Consider the following 17769-nt stretch of genomic DNA (forward strand, 5'->3'; position numbering starts at 1 on the left):
TATTTTAATTTTGGGCCGAGTCAATTCCATCTGCCTCCGGTCTTTGTGCTAAGATAAGCCAAGCTAATGGGCTACCAGCCCCTTGCTTCATAATGACCCTACAGACCTGACGGCGGTAGCAAAATCTCTATGCAGACATGCACGTTGTCCAAAATGTTGAACCACTGGTTTGAGGTCATGTTCGTTGTGACTGGGGTGGGAGGAGGGGTGGGGGAGTTACCAACGCAGCCATTTCAGCACACCATGCAATAATAACGTTCTGTTTTCTCATAGTCACACCTTGATTTGAAATATGGTCCTGCAATCTCAAACAAACCATTTCCTTTCAACAGAAATCCTGTGTTTGGTTTTGTGCTTCCTCTTTCAATACAGTTAGACCACTAGACGGAATATGTGGGATGAAATCTCTGTGGTTTGCCTCGGGGCATTTCCTGGCATTATAATGTTTAATCAGCTGAAGCAGCCAGAGGAAGTCGGGCTCGACCTCACCATGCCATTTTTTTTGTGAAATTATGTCACGAGAGGGTACGTGTAGGATTGAGGTGAAAGGTTGAGGGTGAATTGATTCACGACAGCAGATGTGAAACGACGCACAGGTGTCTTGTTGGGAAGCCCTTTATCTCATACAAAATGGGAAACGAGCCAGATTCTTTTGACTCTTGGTTTCGCCGAGGACTGAGACCCAAGTGTTGCACGGGGAGGGTGCAACAGGAATTAGGTGTAATCTAGCCAAGGATCTCGAGACACTGATTCAGTGCTTATGAAAGCAATCTGGTTATATGTGGCGTCAGTGCCAGGCCATTAGAGTGCTTCTCTCGACTTTGGTTCTGCTTCTGGAGGCAAACAAAGCCACTTCTCAACAGGTCTCAAGAAAACAGAAAAATACTCAAGAGGTAAAAAAAACTAACTGAACGCTGCTTTTCAGCTCTGATGCTGTCGAGGTGGAAATATGCCTTCAAATCACTTCTTTTTTTCCCCCTGTGAGAGCAGTTAATGAGCAGCTGGGAAGGGGTTCCGCCAGATTTTCTCATTTTTTGGTCAACACTGTGATCTGAGTGTTTTGCGGGTTACATTCAGTAAATTCCAGAGAGCCACTGCTCGTCCAAACAAGGAGGAGAGCCAAGTCCCACAGGAGCGGCGATGACAACTCACTTTGGACACGTGAATGTTCCTTATTCTCAGCTGGCAGGCTTCGACCGCCTCAATTACAAACTCTCCCAGAACAAATCCTCCGGAGGAATCACGCTCAACCCTCCATGTTTTTCTCCGATTAGTGATTACACTTGTGTCATGCTCTGTTATCATGCTCCCCCGCCACATCTGGAAGGTATTTCCGGCGCTCCTGTGGCAATCGGTTTCACACACTCGACGTTTGTGTCTGTGGAATGCGGTCAGCTGCTGACACTGTTCTGTCTCAAGAAAAAAATCCAAGCCTGAATCAAGCGCCGTTGTTTCCTGCGTGCTAGACTGTGGTGAGGAGGAACCCCCCCCCCTTTATTTGTCTCAATAAACAAAAACAAACACACACTATGACGTTATTGTTCATATCATCTTTCCCAACAACTGTGTAGGAAAAGTAGCTGTGCGTAAACCTGCTCGACCAAATCCTTTCCTCGGAGATGTGCCTCAAATGTATCAGTCATTGCAGAACGACCGAAGCTTAAAGCCGAGAGGAGCGAGGACGTAGAAACAGGAGCACCCATTTCCCCGGGCGTTGGCAGTATTGACAAAAGGCCCGAGGGATGAGATTACTATGGGCTGTGTGCATCTTGTGGAAAACAAAATCCAGAGATTATACTGGAAAACAAAAAGAGGACAGGAAAGAGAAAGGAGAAGGTGAGATTTTGCTCTTTCCAAGTGGACCTCCACATTACAGGATCTAATTAGCCATGCTAGCGTACCTTGTGTACAATTTTGGCAGAAAATCTGGGTCAGAAAAGCGAAGCATTGTGTCTAACGGCCAGCAGGGGGCAACTCCACCGACTGCACATACGTCTGATTGCATGGAAGCTTATGAGAAATTGACACTACTTCTAACTTGATTTATTACCTCAGTAAACAGTTTCCTAATGAGTTTATGGTCTCAAACGCTAGTTTAAAGTCTTCTCTAACACGGCATGAGGTTCATTTAGTAAACCGAGGACACATTTGGAGTAAAACAGACCATGAAGCATGAGGTCATCACTACCTTGTGACAGCAAGGTTGCTAGATCCATCAGGACATCCTCCCCAGCTCCGCCCTCTCATTCAAACACCGTCACATCTGGCTCCAAAAAAAAAATATTTTGATTTGATTTGATTCCCCGTGGCCCAAAAAGAGATAAAGTATGCGGCGTGCATTTCGACTCATCTTGACTTCAAATGCCACCGTGGGGGGCTGACATTTGTAGTTTCGAGTGAACATTTATCACGACTTTTGGTTGAATGTCATGAAATTTGGTACAAACATCCATGTCCCTCCTCACAATAAACCCCTCCTTCAGGTAAAAAGCCTCATCTTCGCCTCGAGATTCCCCTCAGCTTCAGCTACTTTGTGTTTAGTGATCACCAGCAAATGTTACCGTGCCAACACACAAAACTACGATCGAGAACACGGTACATGTTATACCTGCTGAACAGCAATGCTGTCATGAGCATGTTAGCGTTCAACTCAAGCGCTGCTGCGCCTCAGTGCAGCCACACAGAGCTGCCTATCCCTCAGGAAGTGGATTCATTAACTACACATTAAGAAGCTCTAATGCTTGAGAGGACGTCTCGCTGCATTTTTATCACAGCACAGAGTAGTAATCGCAGCACATTTAATTAATATCATTCTAAAGTTCAATTAGATAGAGGAGACAATGCAGCTGGTAAACCTCTTCTAGCGTTGTTTGTGTATATAACTGTATTCTGGTTTCAGGCAGTGACAGAAGAGGACGGCGCAGAGGAGGGAGGTCTGAATAGATAATCTGCCGGTGGGAAGATATTAACATATAAACACATTTACAGAACCGGGCGGTCGGAGGGGGGAAAGCTGCCGTTATCTGTTATCCTCTGCTCACCGTCCAATCTGTCGAACTGGATTCTCGTCGTCGGGCAAGAAAAGAGACTTCACAGTTCGTTCGCCTCAAGATGGTAAACAAAAGGCCAGCATGGGAAACAAGAATCAGAACATCCGTGCGAGGACAAAATGTTATCTCATAAAAGCACTGTTGGTTATCGTGGTTAGAGTTGGCGGCGACGACAGCTAATAAGAAACCACCCCAGCTCTTTTTTTTTTGACCTTTTCCTGTTCACTGTCATCCGCTCCGGCACGTCTAACGGTGGCCAGATGTCCCAGATGGCGGGCTGGGCTGTGCGCTGTCAGCAGATCTGTGAGCCGAGTGTGAGCTTAGCATGAAACATTGACACGGCACACCAGTCCTCCAGGGATGCAGCCAAGGAGACCTGCAGAGCCGTACAGCTCGCTCTCTTTGTCTTTGTGCCTTTATAAAACAGTAAGGTAGCCGCATTACACGGGTCGTATAGATTCTGTGTCTGAGGGACTGTTGAACCCGTCGGCACATACAGGATTTTTAGTGGCTTTTTCCCTGGGAAGAGGATAGACAAGAGGCCAAAAGACAAGAGGAATTACATCTTTTCAAGTCCTTAACAAAACACACAGGACCAACCAACAGCTTTCTGTGAAGGAGGAATTTATTTTTGTGTCTCTGCTTCTATGTTAATCTCTTCATGATGCAACCGGCATCATAAAGGTTACAAACAGCAGCACAGCTGATGTGTGCTATTAAAATGACTGCATTATTAAAACAGATGAGGAACCCTGTAACCTCTACCCCAGAAAACTAAGCCAGAAAACCAATGTTTTGTCAGCACAAATTCAGGTATCCGGCGTAGCAAGTAGTCGTCCCTTAAATTCTGCAAGCTTAAATCAGCACCAGTGCTGGCTGTGCCGTGTGTAAGGCGTGGGCTCCTATTGTCAAAGCAGGTAATCCTCTCTTGATCCTGATTTTTGTCACACTGTGAGCGTTGAAAATTAAACCTGGGTGGAAACGGCACAATCAAACAATATTGTCTCCCATTAAAGACACTGCCCTGGCTCAAAGCACAGTGTCCCTTTTGTTTTTTTAAAGACTGCAAAACTGGTAGGATTTTAAAAACAAATACAATATATTTCTACATATACAGGATATAAAGCTTTTTAGTAACTAGTAACAAAAACTGACCAGAGAGACGTAATCAGAAGGCACAGCGAGACAGTGGTGACAGCGGCTGCTCAGCGAGGAGACTGTAAACATTTTGTCCTGTTTGTCCAAGAAAGAGAGATACCGGGAAGGGCTTGAGTGTTTCCAGAAGGCAGTGTGTGAGCCACTGAGGTGGCAGTCATTTAAAAACTGTGTTGTAAGGCTAAAAACACTTGATATATGAAATCTTGCACAGGGATGTGTAGGCAGCAGCAGATACAAGGTTCTCTCTCTGCAGGTCATTACATATGATCAGATTGAATTCACCCATGCACCCGGATCAGGTGGCGCACCGTCATTATCGCTGATTCTCATCAAATCTTAAAGGCAAAAGACTGTTTGTTTGTGTTTCACGTTGGCCTAAACTTCATTCGATTACTCGTCCTCTCCTTAATTCATCCAGTCCCCCCCAAAAAATGTGGCCAACACACACAGAAACCTGGATTTGTCATTATTACTGGAGCGTAATCTCCTTGAATGTCCCTCCCTGCCGGATGAGCAGCATTCAGCAGCGTGTGTGTGGCTGTTTGCCGAATTCCACTGGCTGGCAGAGGGAGGTGCATGGTCATGGATCACCAGGGTCTAAACCGACGGGCTGAGGCGAGCGGTGCACTACGCGTTGTCGTACTTCTGCAGAGCCTCCTCCAGCTTGCCTGTGATCTTCTGGAAGAAGGCGATCTGCTGCTGCAGGTAGTGCTGCATCTGCGCCTTGAAGTCACGCACGCGGATCTGGTGGAAGTGCTGGATCTCGGCCAGTGTGGCGCAGGAGATGATGTTGCAGCGCTCGTCGATGCCCTCCGCCTGCGCCCGGTCCATCTTGCCCTCCTCCACGTGCTTCTGGCTCTCTTTCACCTTCGTCAGGGCTCCTGTTCAGGAATAAGAAAGTCATCACTGTTCAATCCAGGAAGAAGACATTTAGATAATTTAATAACCAGTGCCAGAAAACAGGACACACATAGGTCACATTTTTCTTCTCTTAAGACACGAGACTTATGTCCTTAAACCTCGCATTAAACTCATCAAACTGACAACTGACTTTCAGTTAATTAATATTCTTAATCATCTTTGCTATTAAGATTCAAGAGCACAGTATGACAGGACATTTATAACTTCAAGTAAGTGGCCAAAAATAGTTTAAAGAACAGTGTGTTCCTGAGAACCACATCTGTGTCTATAGTTAGGAAATGGGAGGAGGCCTGACTCTAAAAAATGTCTCTTACATTATGTCACTTCAAAGGCCGCCTCTTAACAGCCATGTAAGGGGATGTTGGCGGTTTGATACCATCCACCAGGGAAAGCTGGCAGCTTCAAGCACGTGTTATGATAATAGATAACCGAACAATATGTGAACACGTCTGTTTTGGAAGATATTTTTAATGATGATGTCATGGTGAGGCAAATCATCGTGTCCTAAATTCCTCCTGAACAACGACTGACCAATAATAGCTTTGCAAACAGAACCAGGTACAGTGTGTATGACTTATTTTGGATTTCTCCACATTTTTTGAACAAACAATGAACAGGTTGGCTGTAGTATAAGAGATGTCCCTCCAAAATAAAGCTAGATTTAGAGGCTGGTCCTGGATGCTGTCAGAGTTTAGGATGATATCAGTGGTTCCTTTCTGCTCTTTACTGGATTTGGGAAAGAGAGTACTTTTGTATTGTTAAAACTGAAACATATGTTTTAAAATAAATAATAAATGCTAAGCAACCACATATTGTTATGTTAGAATCAAATGTTTTTTTTGTCCAAGTTTGTCTGACATTAGGGAAGTTATGATGAATTGAGTTAATTGTGCATGAAGTAAAAGTTGGCAGTCAATCATATTTTGACATTTATCAGATCCGTTCACACACAATATTTCATCAAAAAACAACTTACACTCTTCAGTGACGTCTGATTCTAACGTCTCGACATCTTGATTTCAGCTGTTAGACATGGCTTTGATCACTAAAACTGACTTTAAATGAATTATCAAATCATAAACTAAACTCTGTGAAAAAGAAATCCAGCAGGTCACACTCATACAGAGAGTAAAACACCCCTCACTCTGCCAGGAAGAGGTACTTGCTGTCGTCACTGTGGTGGACTATTGTGGCAAGAGAAAATCGAGACATAGTGGTTCACAATCCTCCCATCTTGACACTTGTGAACTGCAACTGCTGCTGCTTCCTTAAAAAAAAAAATGCAGAGCTGTTCTTGCTGCAGAATGAGCCTTTAGCTGTACCAAAAAAAAAAATGACCCTCCAACTTTCCAGACAGATGGTTCGATGGGAGCAGAAGGCAGAGGTCAAAACACCAGGAGCTCATGACAGATGACATATCAAACATTTTACAAACCGAGTAAAGGAAGAAATGTCCCGAGCAATAAGTATTAAGATGAAACCCAAAGAAACTGAAAGGATATGACCTTCTGTCTGATCTTGGTACTTAAAGATTACATGTCACAGCTGGACCCGAAGAGGACGTTCATGGGTTGTGACATGAATGCTAATGTATGTGTGCGAACATGATTTCTTAGTGTTTGCTCATGTCAAAGAAATAATTCTCTGAAATTGATTGCAGGCCAGAGGGGAGAAAAGGGGGGGAGGTTTTCTACTTCTTTAATTAACTTCGCAGCTCTTGTGATATTATCGTGTGATATAGAAGCAGGTGGTAGAGCATCACACAAAGTACTTGTCAAAAATACAGAACATTTCCTTGTCCCAGCGTCTCGATTATGACGAAGTGCAAGCACTTTGCTACTGTAGTTAAGTAGATTTTTCATGTATTTTTACTTGAGTACTTATTTTTCTGACTTTTTACTAAATTTCTTCACTTTCTACTCCTTACTCTTTCACAAACAGACTAGTTGCTTTAGTTTTAATGCATTTCAGGGGAATCATCCATTATTTTAATTGTGCATCGTTGCACGCCGCCTTCTCAACACCGCAAGTGTGATTTCAGCCCACAGAGAGGGAGATCTGAATGAGGAGGAAAAGGCGTGTTAGAGTCTCAAATCTGCAGAGACTCTAACCTCTGCCTGGATTTTCTTACCGGCTCAATGTTTTGCTGCTCGGGACATTTTACCAAACTAAAATGTTGGTATTTGAAGTCCTGGGAATGAGACTCAACAATCACCTATCCATCAGTCTTAACAGTTCAGACAAATCCTACTGATTGTACCTTTAAGTTTAAAAGTGTCAATCATGTTAATATGATGTGAGGTTCTTCAGAGGAATACTTTTCACTTTTATACTTTGAGAACATTTCAGAGTCTTTACTTCTGGTCTCAATCTACTTGAGTAAAGAATGTGTGTACTTTTACATCCTCTGCACGAGATTTGAATCAAAGAGAATGAGATCTAATGTGTCCTCTAAAAAAATCAATGGTGGTAGTATAATATTGTCGAGGCTCTGCCCACATACGGTCTATATAAAATTAAATTACTTAAATCAAAGTCTCGTGTTATGGCGTAAGTGTGCAGGTTGCCTTTTTTGGTGACACCTTTGTATCTTCTGACATCTGATTCACCAAACAATTAAATGAGAAAACCATTAGTAGATTAACTGATTATTAAAATAATCATACTTGTAACCTTAAGTTGGTTTAAATGATCCAGCTATGAGCCCATGTGATGTGTCCTATTTCCTTGTTTTATGCGGCAGAACAGTCCTTTGGCTGTTGTGACAAAGAAATGTCCCCCTTTGCGGGACAAATAAAGGAATTCGGATACTGACAAAACGTTGGTCTCAATGTTTGAAACACACAAACCACGGCTGGTATATGTAGGTGTAATGTCAACACAGACGTGTTGTAAGTCGCGTGTTGTAAGATGAGTTTAACTCCACACATGGCTGACTGACAATGTTGTTTCTGAGTGGCTTGAGGTCTAAGTGTGAAGGTGAGATTTTTGCCCTGGAGACATGCAGCAAAACTTCCTGTATTGGCCTGTCATGGGACTTTCAAGTCATTATGTGAGCTGAGTCACCATCTCTCTTCTTGAAAGTCAGATTCAGACTGCTTGTTTACTGAAATGGGAGACTCACTGACCTAACCCTGCACTCTGTTGGCTTTGGTCTAGACTTGAAGTAATAAATAAAAAAAAATTTAAAAAAGAAGATGGCTGCCTTTTTTTCTTTTTTGAATGGAGCAACTCTTGCAAATGTGTAAGACTATAAAGCATACTGAGCAAAATCAAGACAAAATCCCTCCTCAAAGACATCTCTCTGCCCTTCCCCCCCAAAATCTGCCCAGTTTGCCTTCTGGCTGTACTTTCCTCAGCTGCAGTTTAACCCAGATCTCTGAAATTCCTCCAACGCACAACAGACTGAACATGACAGAGAGAGACGCTGAGATAACAAGGGAACAGAGACGGGGTGGAACGGAGAACAAACACAGCTGTCCAAAGACTTAAATGCCGATCCCAAAGGTGTTTGCTGTACCTTGAAGGTCTGCGGCTTCCTGCGTTTTAAAAGCCCCACTAATCGACTATGGAGGAATACTTGTTACCATGGTGACTTTATGAGAAAGGCAATAGATCAGTCAGAGAAGACGTGTCAGCAAACTGCAATAGACAGAGCCACATTACTTTTATAGCTGCTGGAAGTAAGCTCTGCAGGCTCGCTGCCAAGACCCGACCACCAATAAGATGCTGAGTCTGTCAAGCGTGGCTGCAAGTAGACTATTTTCATTGTTGACTAATCTTCTAGAGTCATTGGTTCTTTGCTCTATGATTTGTTGCGAAAATAGTTTTAAAATGCTTGTCACAACTACCCAGAGACCAACGTGAAGTCTTCAAATTGCTTGTTTTGTCCAACCAGCAGAGCAACACAGTCAGGAAGCGTTCTTCCACAGTCAGAGTTTACGAGCAAGAAAGTAGCAGAAAGTAGACTATAGGAACTTTTTAGTGAGAGTAACCTCCAAATAGATAAAAATAAATATATCTGGTGAACTAATTTCTTCAGAATAGATCCTCTTTTAGATTGCAAAATTGTGCCATGCTGCTGCATCTGATGTCTTGTTGTAGAACCACTGCTTCCTCTTCTGCTATCTTTGCTGTTCAGACTGCTGCTAGTGGGTGACTGACAGGGAGATAATAGAACAATTAGCTGGCTGATTGATTAGTTGATAATAGACTAATTATATCAGTAATATTTCAGGCAAAAAATGTCAAATATTGGCCAATTCCAGCTTCTTAAACATCAGGATTTGTAGCTTTTTGGGGTCATTTATGAGGGTAAACCAAGAGCCTTTGGGTTTTGGACAAACTAAACAATAAATCTGAAGATGATTGAAAGTGAAAATGATCGGCGAGTTACTCAGAAATGAAATTTGGCTTATATTGCAGCCCTTGATATCACTGATATTTGAGATAATGCTCGTGTGTTGCTATAAACCTTTGGAGATTCAAGATGTAACACCCCAGCATTACCTGCAGTGATTAACGATGTCTGTGGCATACTGCAGTGTCACACTACATGAAGAGATCCTGCTGTACGCCTCTGCAGAGATCCTCCCTGAGTATACGGAGGTGGCACTGAGCCCTCCTGGACTCACTGCAGGCAGCAGCTACAGCTCTTACGTAATCCCTGGTTACACAACACTGAGCTACAGCGAGCCTGTGACTTAAGCAAACCAGTGGCAATCCCCATCTTTATCACTCCACACCCTGGTCATCCGCTCGTGCTTCGGAGGACATTTAACTAGCCCGAAACAATACATCAGACGGTGTTTGCGCAGAAGGCGTGTCGGTTGAAAGGCTGACTCAGCAGGCAGACCTGACGTCTTTGTAAATCTGTGCCTTCGCTGACTCGCCTGCCATTGTTTTATCACTGCATCTGGTGATAAAACTTTGATGACATCGGACAGAATCAGCTCGCAGGGATGTGCTGAATTGATCAAATGAAGAAAGTCAGAATGGAAACAAAGTAGGCCAAGCTAAACAGCATTTTACCACTTTAATTACTTATCAACTTAATTTGCTCTGCAGGCGGCCTATGCTTTCAAGCAAACTAATCTAATTAGACAAACAGATAATTGTGGTGCAGCATCGAAGTTCTTAAAAATGATCACACTGACTAAAGTGTTTGAAGGGTTTCACCTGACAAATACTATGAGCTGTACAAATAGTTTTTTTCTGTGGAAGAGAGGAGCTTCTGTTGGTGTGGACTTAGTGCTTTTTTAAATTTCGTAAGTCTCATATGCACTAAAACCAAGATATGAAACACTGAAAGAAAACTAAAAAGTATAATAGATCTCCCTTAACGTTCATTTCCCCTCTTTCTTGAGTTTCTATACGAGAAAAGATTCTTAGTTCCTTCACTGGTAATCAACGAAACTCGAGTTGATGCTAATTTTGGACTGGCATACAGTGAACACATTAACAGTATAAAACCTCTGTCCTCCTTCCTCTTTCTCTGAAAAACAAAAAACTAAAACAAAAATGCCGTTGAGACCACGCTATCAGATTAGGACCAAAATAAAACATGTGAAGCTCAATTCGTTTTTGAAAGCAACAACGGCTATGATGTCAATATCATTGTCCCGGTCAAGCTCCACGCTAATGGCTAATGGGGCCCCTGAAGAGGTGGAGATCAATAGGGTGATGTTCAGTTTCCCTCTGTGGGAAAGCTCAGATTTCACTGGTCACTTTCATCAGATCAAATAAAACCCCGTCTGGTGTCTGAGCTCCTAATGAGACGGATGCAGGGAGCTAAAAATGGAATTGACTGAGACGCAATGTTTTGACAGGTTTCAACTGAAGACAGCAACAATGATTAGACTGCAGGGCCGCCTCAAGAGATAACCTCTTACACTGGGAGAGTGCAGCTTCTTAGCGACTTCCACTCTCGACTAAGCTCCACCAATGCACGACCAGAACGCTACTCGGCCCTACTTGGCCTGATGAGTATCTGTGCGACCACTTCTGCTGCGGAAATGTGCACTCTGGTTTGAGACAACAGAGGATGTGGCCTAGCCTCTCTTCGGGTGCCTGACGGGGAGAAGGGACAGCAATAAAGCTCACTTCATAACAGGAGAAGAATGGCACTTGTGGACATTTCCTGCGCACATTTTATCAGGAGAGGCGTATTAAAAACGGGGCAACAGATGGGATGGAAAAGGAAGCGATGGATGAAATACACAGACTGAGAGAAAGGCCGACGTGCATGAGCGGCGTGCGTTTTAGCTCGTAGCTTCACAGTTTCTTCCCTGCACAATGATATAATGTCAGTTGAGATTTAAGCAGTCTGTGTTTTCATTCAAAAACACCTATTCTTTCCACTGTTCCCTCCAATTACAGTCATTTTAGTGCAGTATTAACTAGTGATAGACCGAAACATTGGCCAGCCGATATTATCGGACGATTTTTGTGTGTGTTTTTACGTGTATCGGCATCGCCGATGCGGGCTGCTGTGTTCGCCGATGCGGCATTATTTACAGACAAGCGTCCACAGGAAGCTCCGTGTTGCTGGAGACACTGCAAGAAATGGCAGAGCAGAAAACCAATCCAGTATGGCAGCATTTCACAGAGCACTGTTCTACCTCACCTGTTTTTAATATTTGTTAAATATTGTTCACTTGTTCTTGTTCTACTTCACCTTTTTTAATTTCAATAAATGTTCCTTTTTTTTAAATTGAGACTCGTAATATTTGTTATCATCATTTTGTAATTTTTATGATGTAAATTGAGGGAGCAAAAGTAGTATCGGCTCCAAATATCGGCTCAAGAAAATCGGCAGTTCATATCGGTCATCGGCTAAGGCTGATGAAAAAAAAAATCGGTATCAGCCCTAAAAAATCCATATCAGTCGATCCCTAGTAATAACAGTTGTCAAGTGCTGCAATGTTCTGCAAGACCTTCAGGTGAGTGCACAACTTAAGTGAATGTCAAGTGCCTCTGCAGGGGGTATCTGCATTTAAGGCTACCTGGAAACATGCAGGCAATTTGACTAGTAAGAAGGCATTCAGTTGTCCTAAACGAGTGCACTACTATACTTAATGTAATGCATGCACATTAACTGTTCTGATATATCACTGTGACAGCCACACGGCTGCATAGGTGTTTATAGCCTCGTGCAGGTATTGAACTAGCAGGCCTCGCAGTATGAGTGTTAACATGTAAAGTCTACTCACACACACTGAGGTTTAAGGATAAACTGCTGTGAATCTATTTTTGCTTTTCCGTATAAATAGGAAAAATAAATTAGGAATGGGCTTGTCGCTCATGTAATGATTAAATAGAAAAGGAATGCAGGCATGAAAACAAACTGGCTCGACCGGATTCAAAATAAACAGAGAAGTTTAACAGTCCTCTAAAAGGAAGATGAGATCAGGGTCAATTTGAATTCAATATGCTGCACGTGCCTCTCCTTTCATGTGCCCTGGCTTCATCAGCTCTGTTTCCAGTTGGCCAGTGTGGTGAAGCCCTTCGACATCGTGCCTGCAACAAGGTCTTCCCCGTGTGCCATCAAATCCAGAGTTTCTTATCTGTAGAATTAAGGCCGGGGCTTTATCAGACTGCGTAAACGGCCCGCGTCACCTTATTTGGGGCTGTGTGTGGCCTTATGTGGGGAACTTGATTTGAGCTGACTGGAAAGTTTGTGTCCCGCGGTAGCCAAAACACAGTCTGTGCCACTTCCCTCAGTGTTGTCTATTGTGGAGTGAATGGGCCCAGTGTTTGTGAGGGAGCCAAATGATAAACCAAGATGTCCACAGAAGGCAAGGCGGGGGGAGTCAAGTCACCCCAAATCAAAATGACATATTTTCCAGTTACAAGTAGTCAGTTGATGACTTTTGGAGATATCGGCGGTCTACCTTCTCTCAAATACAATGGAACTAGATGATACTTGGCTTGTGGTGCTCCAAAGACAAATACCCAAACAATACATTTAAAAAGATGTCGCCTTCCAGAAATCTGGAGCAGTTTCATGTCGGAAGGGCGAATGAAGCAGCATCCGCTCAAGGAGGAAAGGTTAACTTACTAAGCTAACTATTCGAAATTCTGACAAGGATGATGCGATTAATGTTTATATCCCATGCTGTCACAAGCAAGAGTTTTCCAAGTGTTTGTATGCTGGCATTTTGAGCGCCACAAGACGAGTGTCACCTATTTCCATTTAGTGCTAGCACAAAATAGAACATTTCTTAGAGATCACACTGACACTCCCTGTCAGAGAAAAAAAGGGAGGGAGGAATGCAGCTTACTGGTATATCCATCCTTCAGGGGATAAGTATTTAAACTGTTTAAAATATTGAGTACTTTGGTACGTCTCAACAGTGATCCCATTGAATTTGAGAGAAGGCTAACATCTCAATAACTTTTTGGATTTTGGGGTGATAGTTGTATTCAAATGTGGCTCTTCTTTGTCACTTTTGCAAATTATGGGTTGAAAGTCATTTATTGGATTCATGTACCTGGTAAGTTAAATGCTGGACACCACAGGAGGCTGTGACTGGTGGATGAAAAGATTATTTTTTCCACCCTGATCCTGAGAGTCACCAGGACTGATCATAATACATGGACTGAGAGGTATTAGTTCCCATCAACCTTTTAATGTTCATAGTGTATACAGACCCATGTCCTTTATGGTGCCCTACACTGTTGGCACTGCTTCAGGTAGGTTTCCAGTTCTCTGTGGTTGTGAAGATGTATGTTGTATGTGATTTATATCAAGATCTACTCTATAAAAGCATAAAAGCATACACATAAATGTTCAGAAAACAGGCAAGTTGTAACCTACAGTACACGGGCGTTGGTTTGAGTTGCATGATTTGATGATGATAGATTGTTTCTTCCCCCGTCATGGGGAAGCAATTGTGCCACTTTCTCAAACATGGTAAACAGCACTGAGAGCTTCCCTCAAGTCACACAATGCTGTGCCTCTTGCATAACAGTGTTGCCTCTCATGAGTATGACATTTTGCCTCACAATGAGAACAATCAGCGGTTTAGGGTCATGTAGAATGACGACAAAGATTAGTGTAACATTGACTTTCTGTGCAGAGACCACAAAAAACATGTGGACAATCATTTGAGAAGGATTCAGTCGCTAATCTTATTTTTGGGTCAGTGTGGTGCCAGGAAGGACGATCTCTATCTCCGGGGCGCTAATGTGTCATACTTGATCTGTAATGGAAAATCAAACACAGCCAAACAAGTGCCGCCCATTTGAGCAGGTGTGGACAAACACGTAAACCAATATCCAAATGCAAACACTGCATATTTGTTTAGCAAAAGGACAGACGCTTGAGTTGTGACTTGGCTGCTGTCTGCTGCAGACAAGTCAAACAAGTCAAACTCCTTGAAACTAATTACGCTGTTTATCTTTATACTGCCAACAACCACACAGGGCAATTCCCTTTAAAAACCTGGTGATTGTACCTCAGCCCAACTTATGGTAGAAAGTAAGGTGTGTAAATTGGATTTATGATCCCACAGGTGCCTTATATTTTATTTTATATGTGTGTTTGTTGTTGTGTTTTAACTGGAGCCCTGGGATTATGAAACATTTAAGTAGAAGTAGATGTTTTTTGTGAGGGGTTTTAATTATACTGTTCGTTCTCTGTACATGTTTAATTTACAAATCATGCCATCTTTAGTCTATTTCTTTTTATTAATAGTTGCTTCATTGTCTATTGGAAATCCAACTACACATTCAAGGCTGGCAACAATCTGTGTCTTGATTTCACTAGAGCTGCAACGATTGATCAATTATTTGATTACTTGTCATGACAGACTTTTCAATGACAGTAAATTGAATCTGAAAGCTGAATCTCTGCGTCCAATACAAGACATTTGAGGAAGTTGTCTTGATCTTAAGGAAACATAGTTGATAGTTCTCCCCATTTTCTCACATTTTATAGACAAACCATCAAAGGACTAATCAACTAATCAAGGAAATAATTGACAGGTTAATCAATTAAGAAAATATTAGCTGTAAATAAGAATTTGACAACTGGGAGGCTCCTGTGAAAGCAACCTTCACAAAATAGATAAACAAAAGTACGAAGTCAGTGTGACACTGTGTTTACTCTACCTTTCTGGACATGGATGATGTCTGGGTAATTTGCCAGGTGTCCTTGGTAAAGACATAACAAATCCATGATCGGGTCCAGATCCTTGCTGGGCTGCTCAGCAAAATACTCTCCGATGGCTTCATACGCGTCCCCGGTGAAGGAGATGGCCTGGTTGAGTCCAGCAGAGTACGTCTGCTGGTCCATCTCGAAGGCCTGGCTGAGGACCTTGAATGACATACCCACTTTCTGATACTCCTTCTTAAAGCCAGTGATCTGCTTGCGGGCGAACTCGTTGACAGTGGCATTGAGCTGCAAGGTGCTGTCATCCATCCTCTTGGTGAACGTCTTGAATCCGTCTATTTTGCTCTCCACCTCCTGGAAGTCGAGCGGAGCCGCCGGGGTGCTGATGGTGAGGAAAAAGTTGGCTCCAACCATCTCGTCCTTCTCCGCCTTCCTCTTGCCCTGCTTCCAGGCCTTCTCGTCGGTGCTGTTGCAGGTGAGGAAGTGCTGGAACACATCACACCTGGCCAGGACAGGGTGGCTGGTCATGTGGTTCATCCACCATATGAGGCCTTTCCTCCTCTTGGAGATGAAGTCCTCCTCGAAGCGCCCCGTGGCCTGCTTCTCCGGGATGTGTGGGACTGATATGACAGGGAATTTCTCCACAAGCCGAGCGTACAGCCAGTCGAAGTGCTTATACCTCCTGTTCACCTGGGTCTGAGTGTGGGTGGGTGTCAGCTTGTAGGCGATGTAGCTTTTCATGCCCTTGAACTTTGTCTGTTTAGTGGGGTCGTCAATTGTGCAAGAGAACGGGTATGGGTTCTCCTGCCACTCAGGACCGTACTGTCCCATCACCACGCAGATCTTATCCCCGTCCTTCACAAAACCGGATGCCTCCCCGAGCACAAACGCCTCTCCCCCTGACTTCACAAAGGTTGAGAACCTGTTCAGGTTTCTACTGACCGTGGCAGAGCTCTTCGCCTGCTGTGCGTTACCTCTTGCCATTGAGGACGTTGACACTCTGTAAGTGGATGGCCCATTGCCTTCATATTCATGATACCTTCCTCCTACAGTCCCTGGTTCATCTGCAACAGTAGAGCTGTCATCCCAGTCATCATCCCAGTCATCATCGCTCCCTTGACTGGGCTGCTGGTAGGTCTGCTGCAGCTGAGGCTGCTGCTGTGTGAAAGAGGTGAAAGCAGGCGGTTTGGAAAAGTTCTCAACTTTATTCTGAGGCTTATAAGAGCCGTCAAAACCTCCGGATGGAACGTTCGCGTATCGGGAGTCCGGGTAAGTGTCCCCAGATGTGCTGCTGCTGCTGTTGTTGTTGAGCGTTGAAGCGGCGTCGCTCCTCAGGATCTCCACGTAGGACGCGGGGAACAGTCCCCGCTCCCCTCGGCTGTTCGTCCCCTCGAACCAGCCGTCAATGTCCCGCTCGCTGTACAACGTGAGGATCTCGTTTTCCTTCACCGACACCTCTCCTGGGTTCTCAGAGTTAAAGTCGTACAGCGCTCTGGCTCTGAGCGCCATGATTCACCAGCACCACCACCAGCACCAGCACCACACAGCTGGATGAGAAAGAAGAAGAAGAAGAAGAAGACGAGCAGGGCAGCGGGCTAACTTCTGGCTGGCTGACCGGGGCAGGAGCTGGCAGGCTAGCTCAGTCAGCCCACCCGAAAAACTACTCTGGAAACTCCGCGGTCAAAACTTCTCGGCGTGCGAGAAAACCCCCGCTTTATGTCCCCTCCTGAAGCGGTCAATCCTCTTGGTCAGACCCGGAGCGGAAACTGCGGTGTTTCAACCCCAGAGGCTGCAGCGTGTTAAACTGATATATTCCTCAACAACAAAAACAACAACAACAACAACACTACTAAAGTGAGCTCCTCCGGACTCTCCCTCCTGTCCCACTCAGACTCTTCTGCCTTCACGCGCTGCCTGCGCAGCAACCGCACGTCGAGCAGGCTGAATAATCGAGGGCGGAGCCACGAGATGCTGCGATTCCTCCCAGACAACACAAATCAACCTCTCGAGCTCTCCAAACAAGGCTGCTGTGCACATGTTGAGAGCTTCACACCACAGACCAGCCTCAGCAAGCCTGTCAGGTTTGTCCCAGTTAACAAGAATTGTTTTGTGAGCAGGGAGATAACAGTGGAAAAAAGGCAGTGCCAGTGCTAACAGTTTTAAATACTGAGGTCATGAGTCTTTTCTGGCCAATTACACACATCCCATAAAAAATCTGACTCCTTATTCAAGTTGTTATCAATACAGTTCCAAGAATAACTCACAGGAAGACAGAAATAGACTCACAGCTGAAAACAAGGAAAAGTAAGTGGACACAGAGCATACAAATAATAGACTATATATAAAGATGTATTACAAAAAAAAAAGCAATGACAAGCACTGTACAATGTATTCATACAAGTGAGCATTTATGTAAAGTGGAAACAAATAGAGTCCAAAGAAATCAAAACTGAATTGGTACAATGTTACATATTTTATTGATAATAAGTTATTTTTCTCCAGAATTGGAATTTATGAGTTGGCTGA

The 17769-nt window shown here is 43.8% G+C and overlaps 1 protein-coding gene across 1 annotated transcript; it reads right to left on the bottom strand.

Annotated features, from left to right (window-relative positions):
- Positions 1 to 3653: 3653 nt before the first annotated feature.
- snx18a (sorting nexin 18a) lies at positions 3654 to 17187 on the bottom strand. The gene is made up of 2 exons (XM_030416687.1): positions 15243 to 17187; positions 3654 to 5089 (listed from the first exon to the last, which is right to left on the bottom strand). Exons 1-2 carry the CDS (start codon positions 16750 to 16752, stop codon positions 4836 to 4838), a joined length of 1764 nt encoding a protein of 587 aa, XP_030272547.1. The 5' UTR covers positions 16753 to 17187; the 3' UTR covers positions 3654 to 4835.
- Positions 17188 to 17769: the final 582 nt, after the last annotated feature.

The sequence above is a fragment of the Sparus aurata genome, chromosome 5 (genome assembly GCF_900880675.1).
Source record: "Sparus aurata chromosome 5, fSpaAur1.1, whole genome shotgun sequence".
Taxonomy (NCBI): Eukaryota; Metazoa; Chordata; class Actinopteri; order Spariformes; family Sparidae; genus Sparus; species Sparus aurata.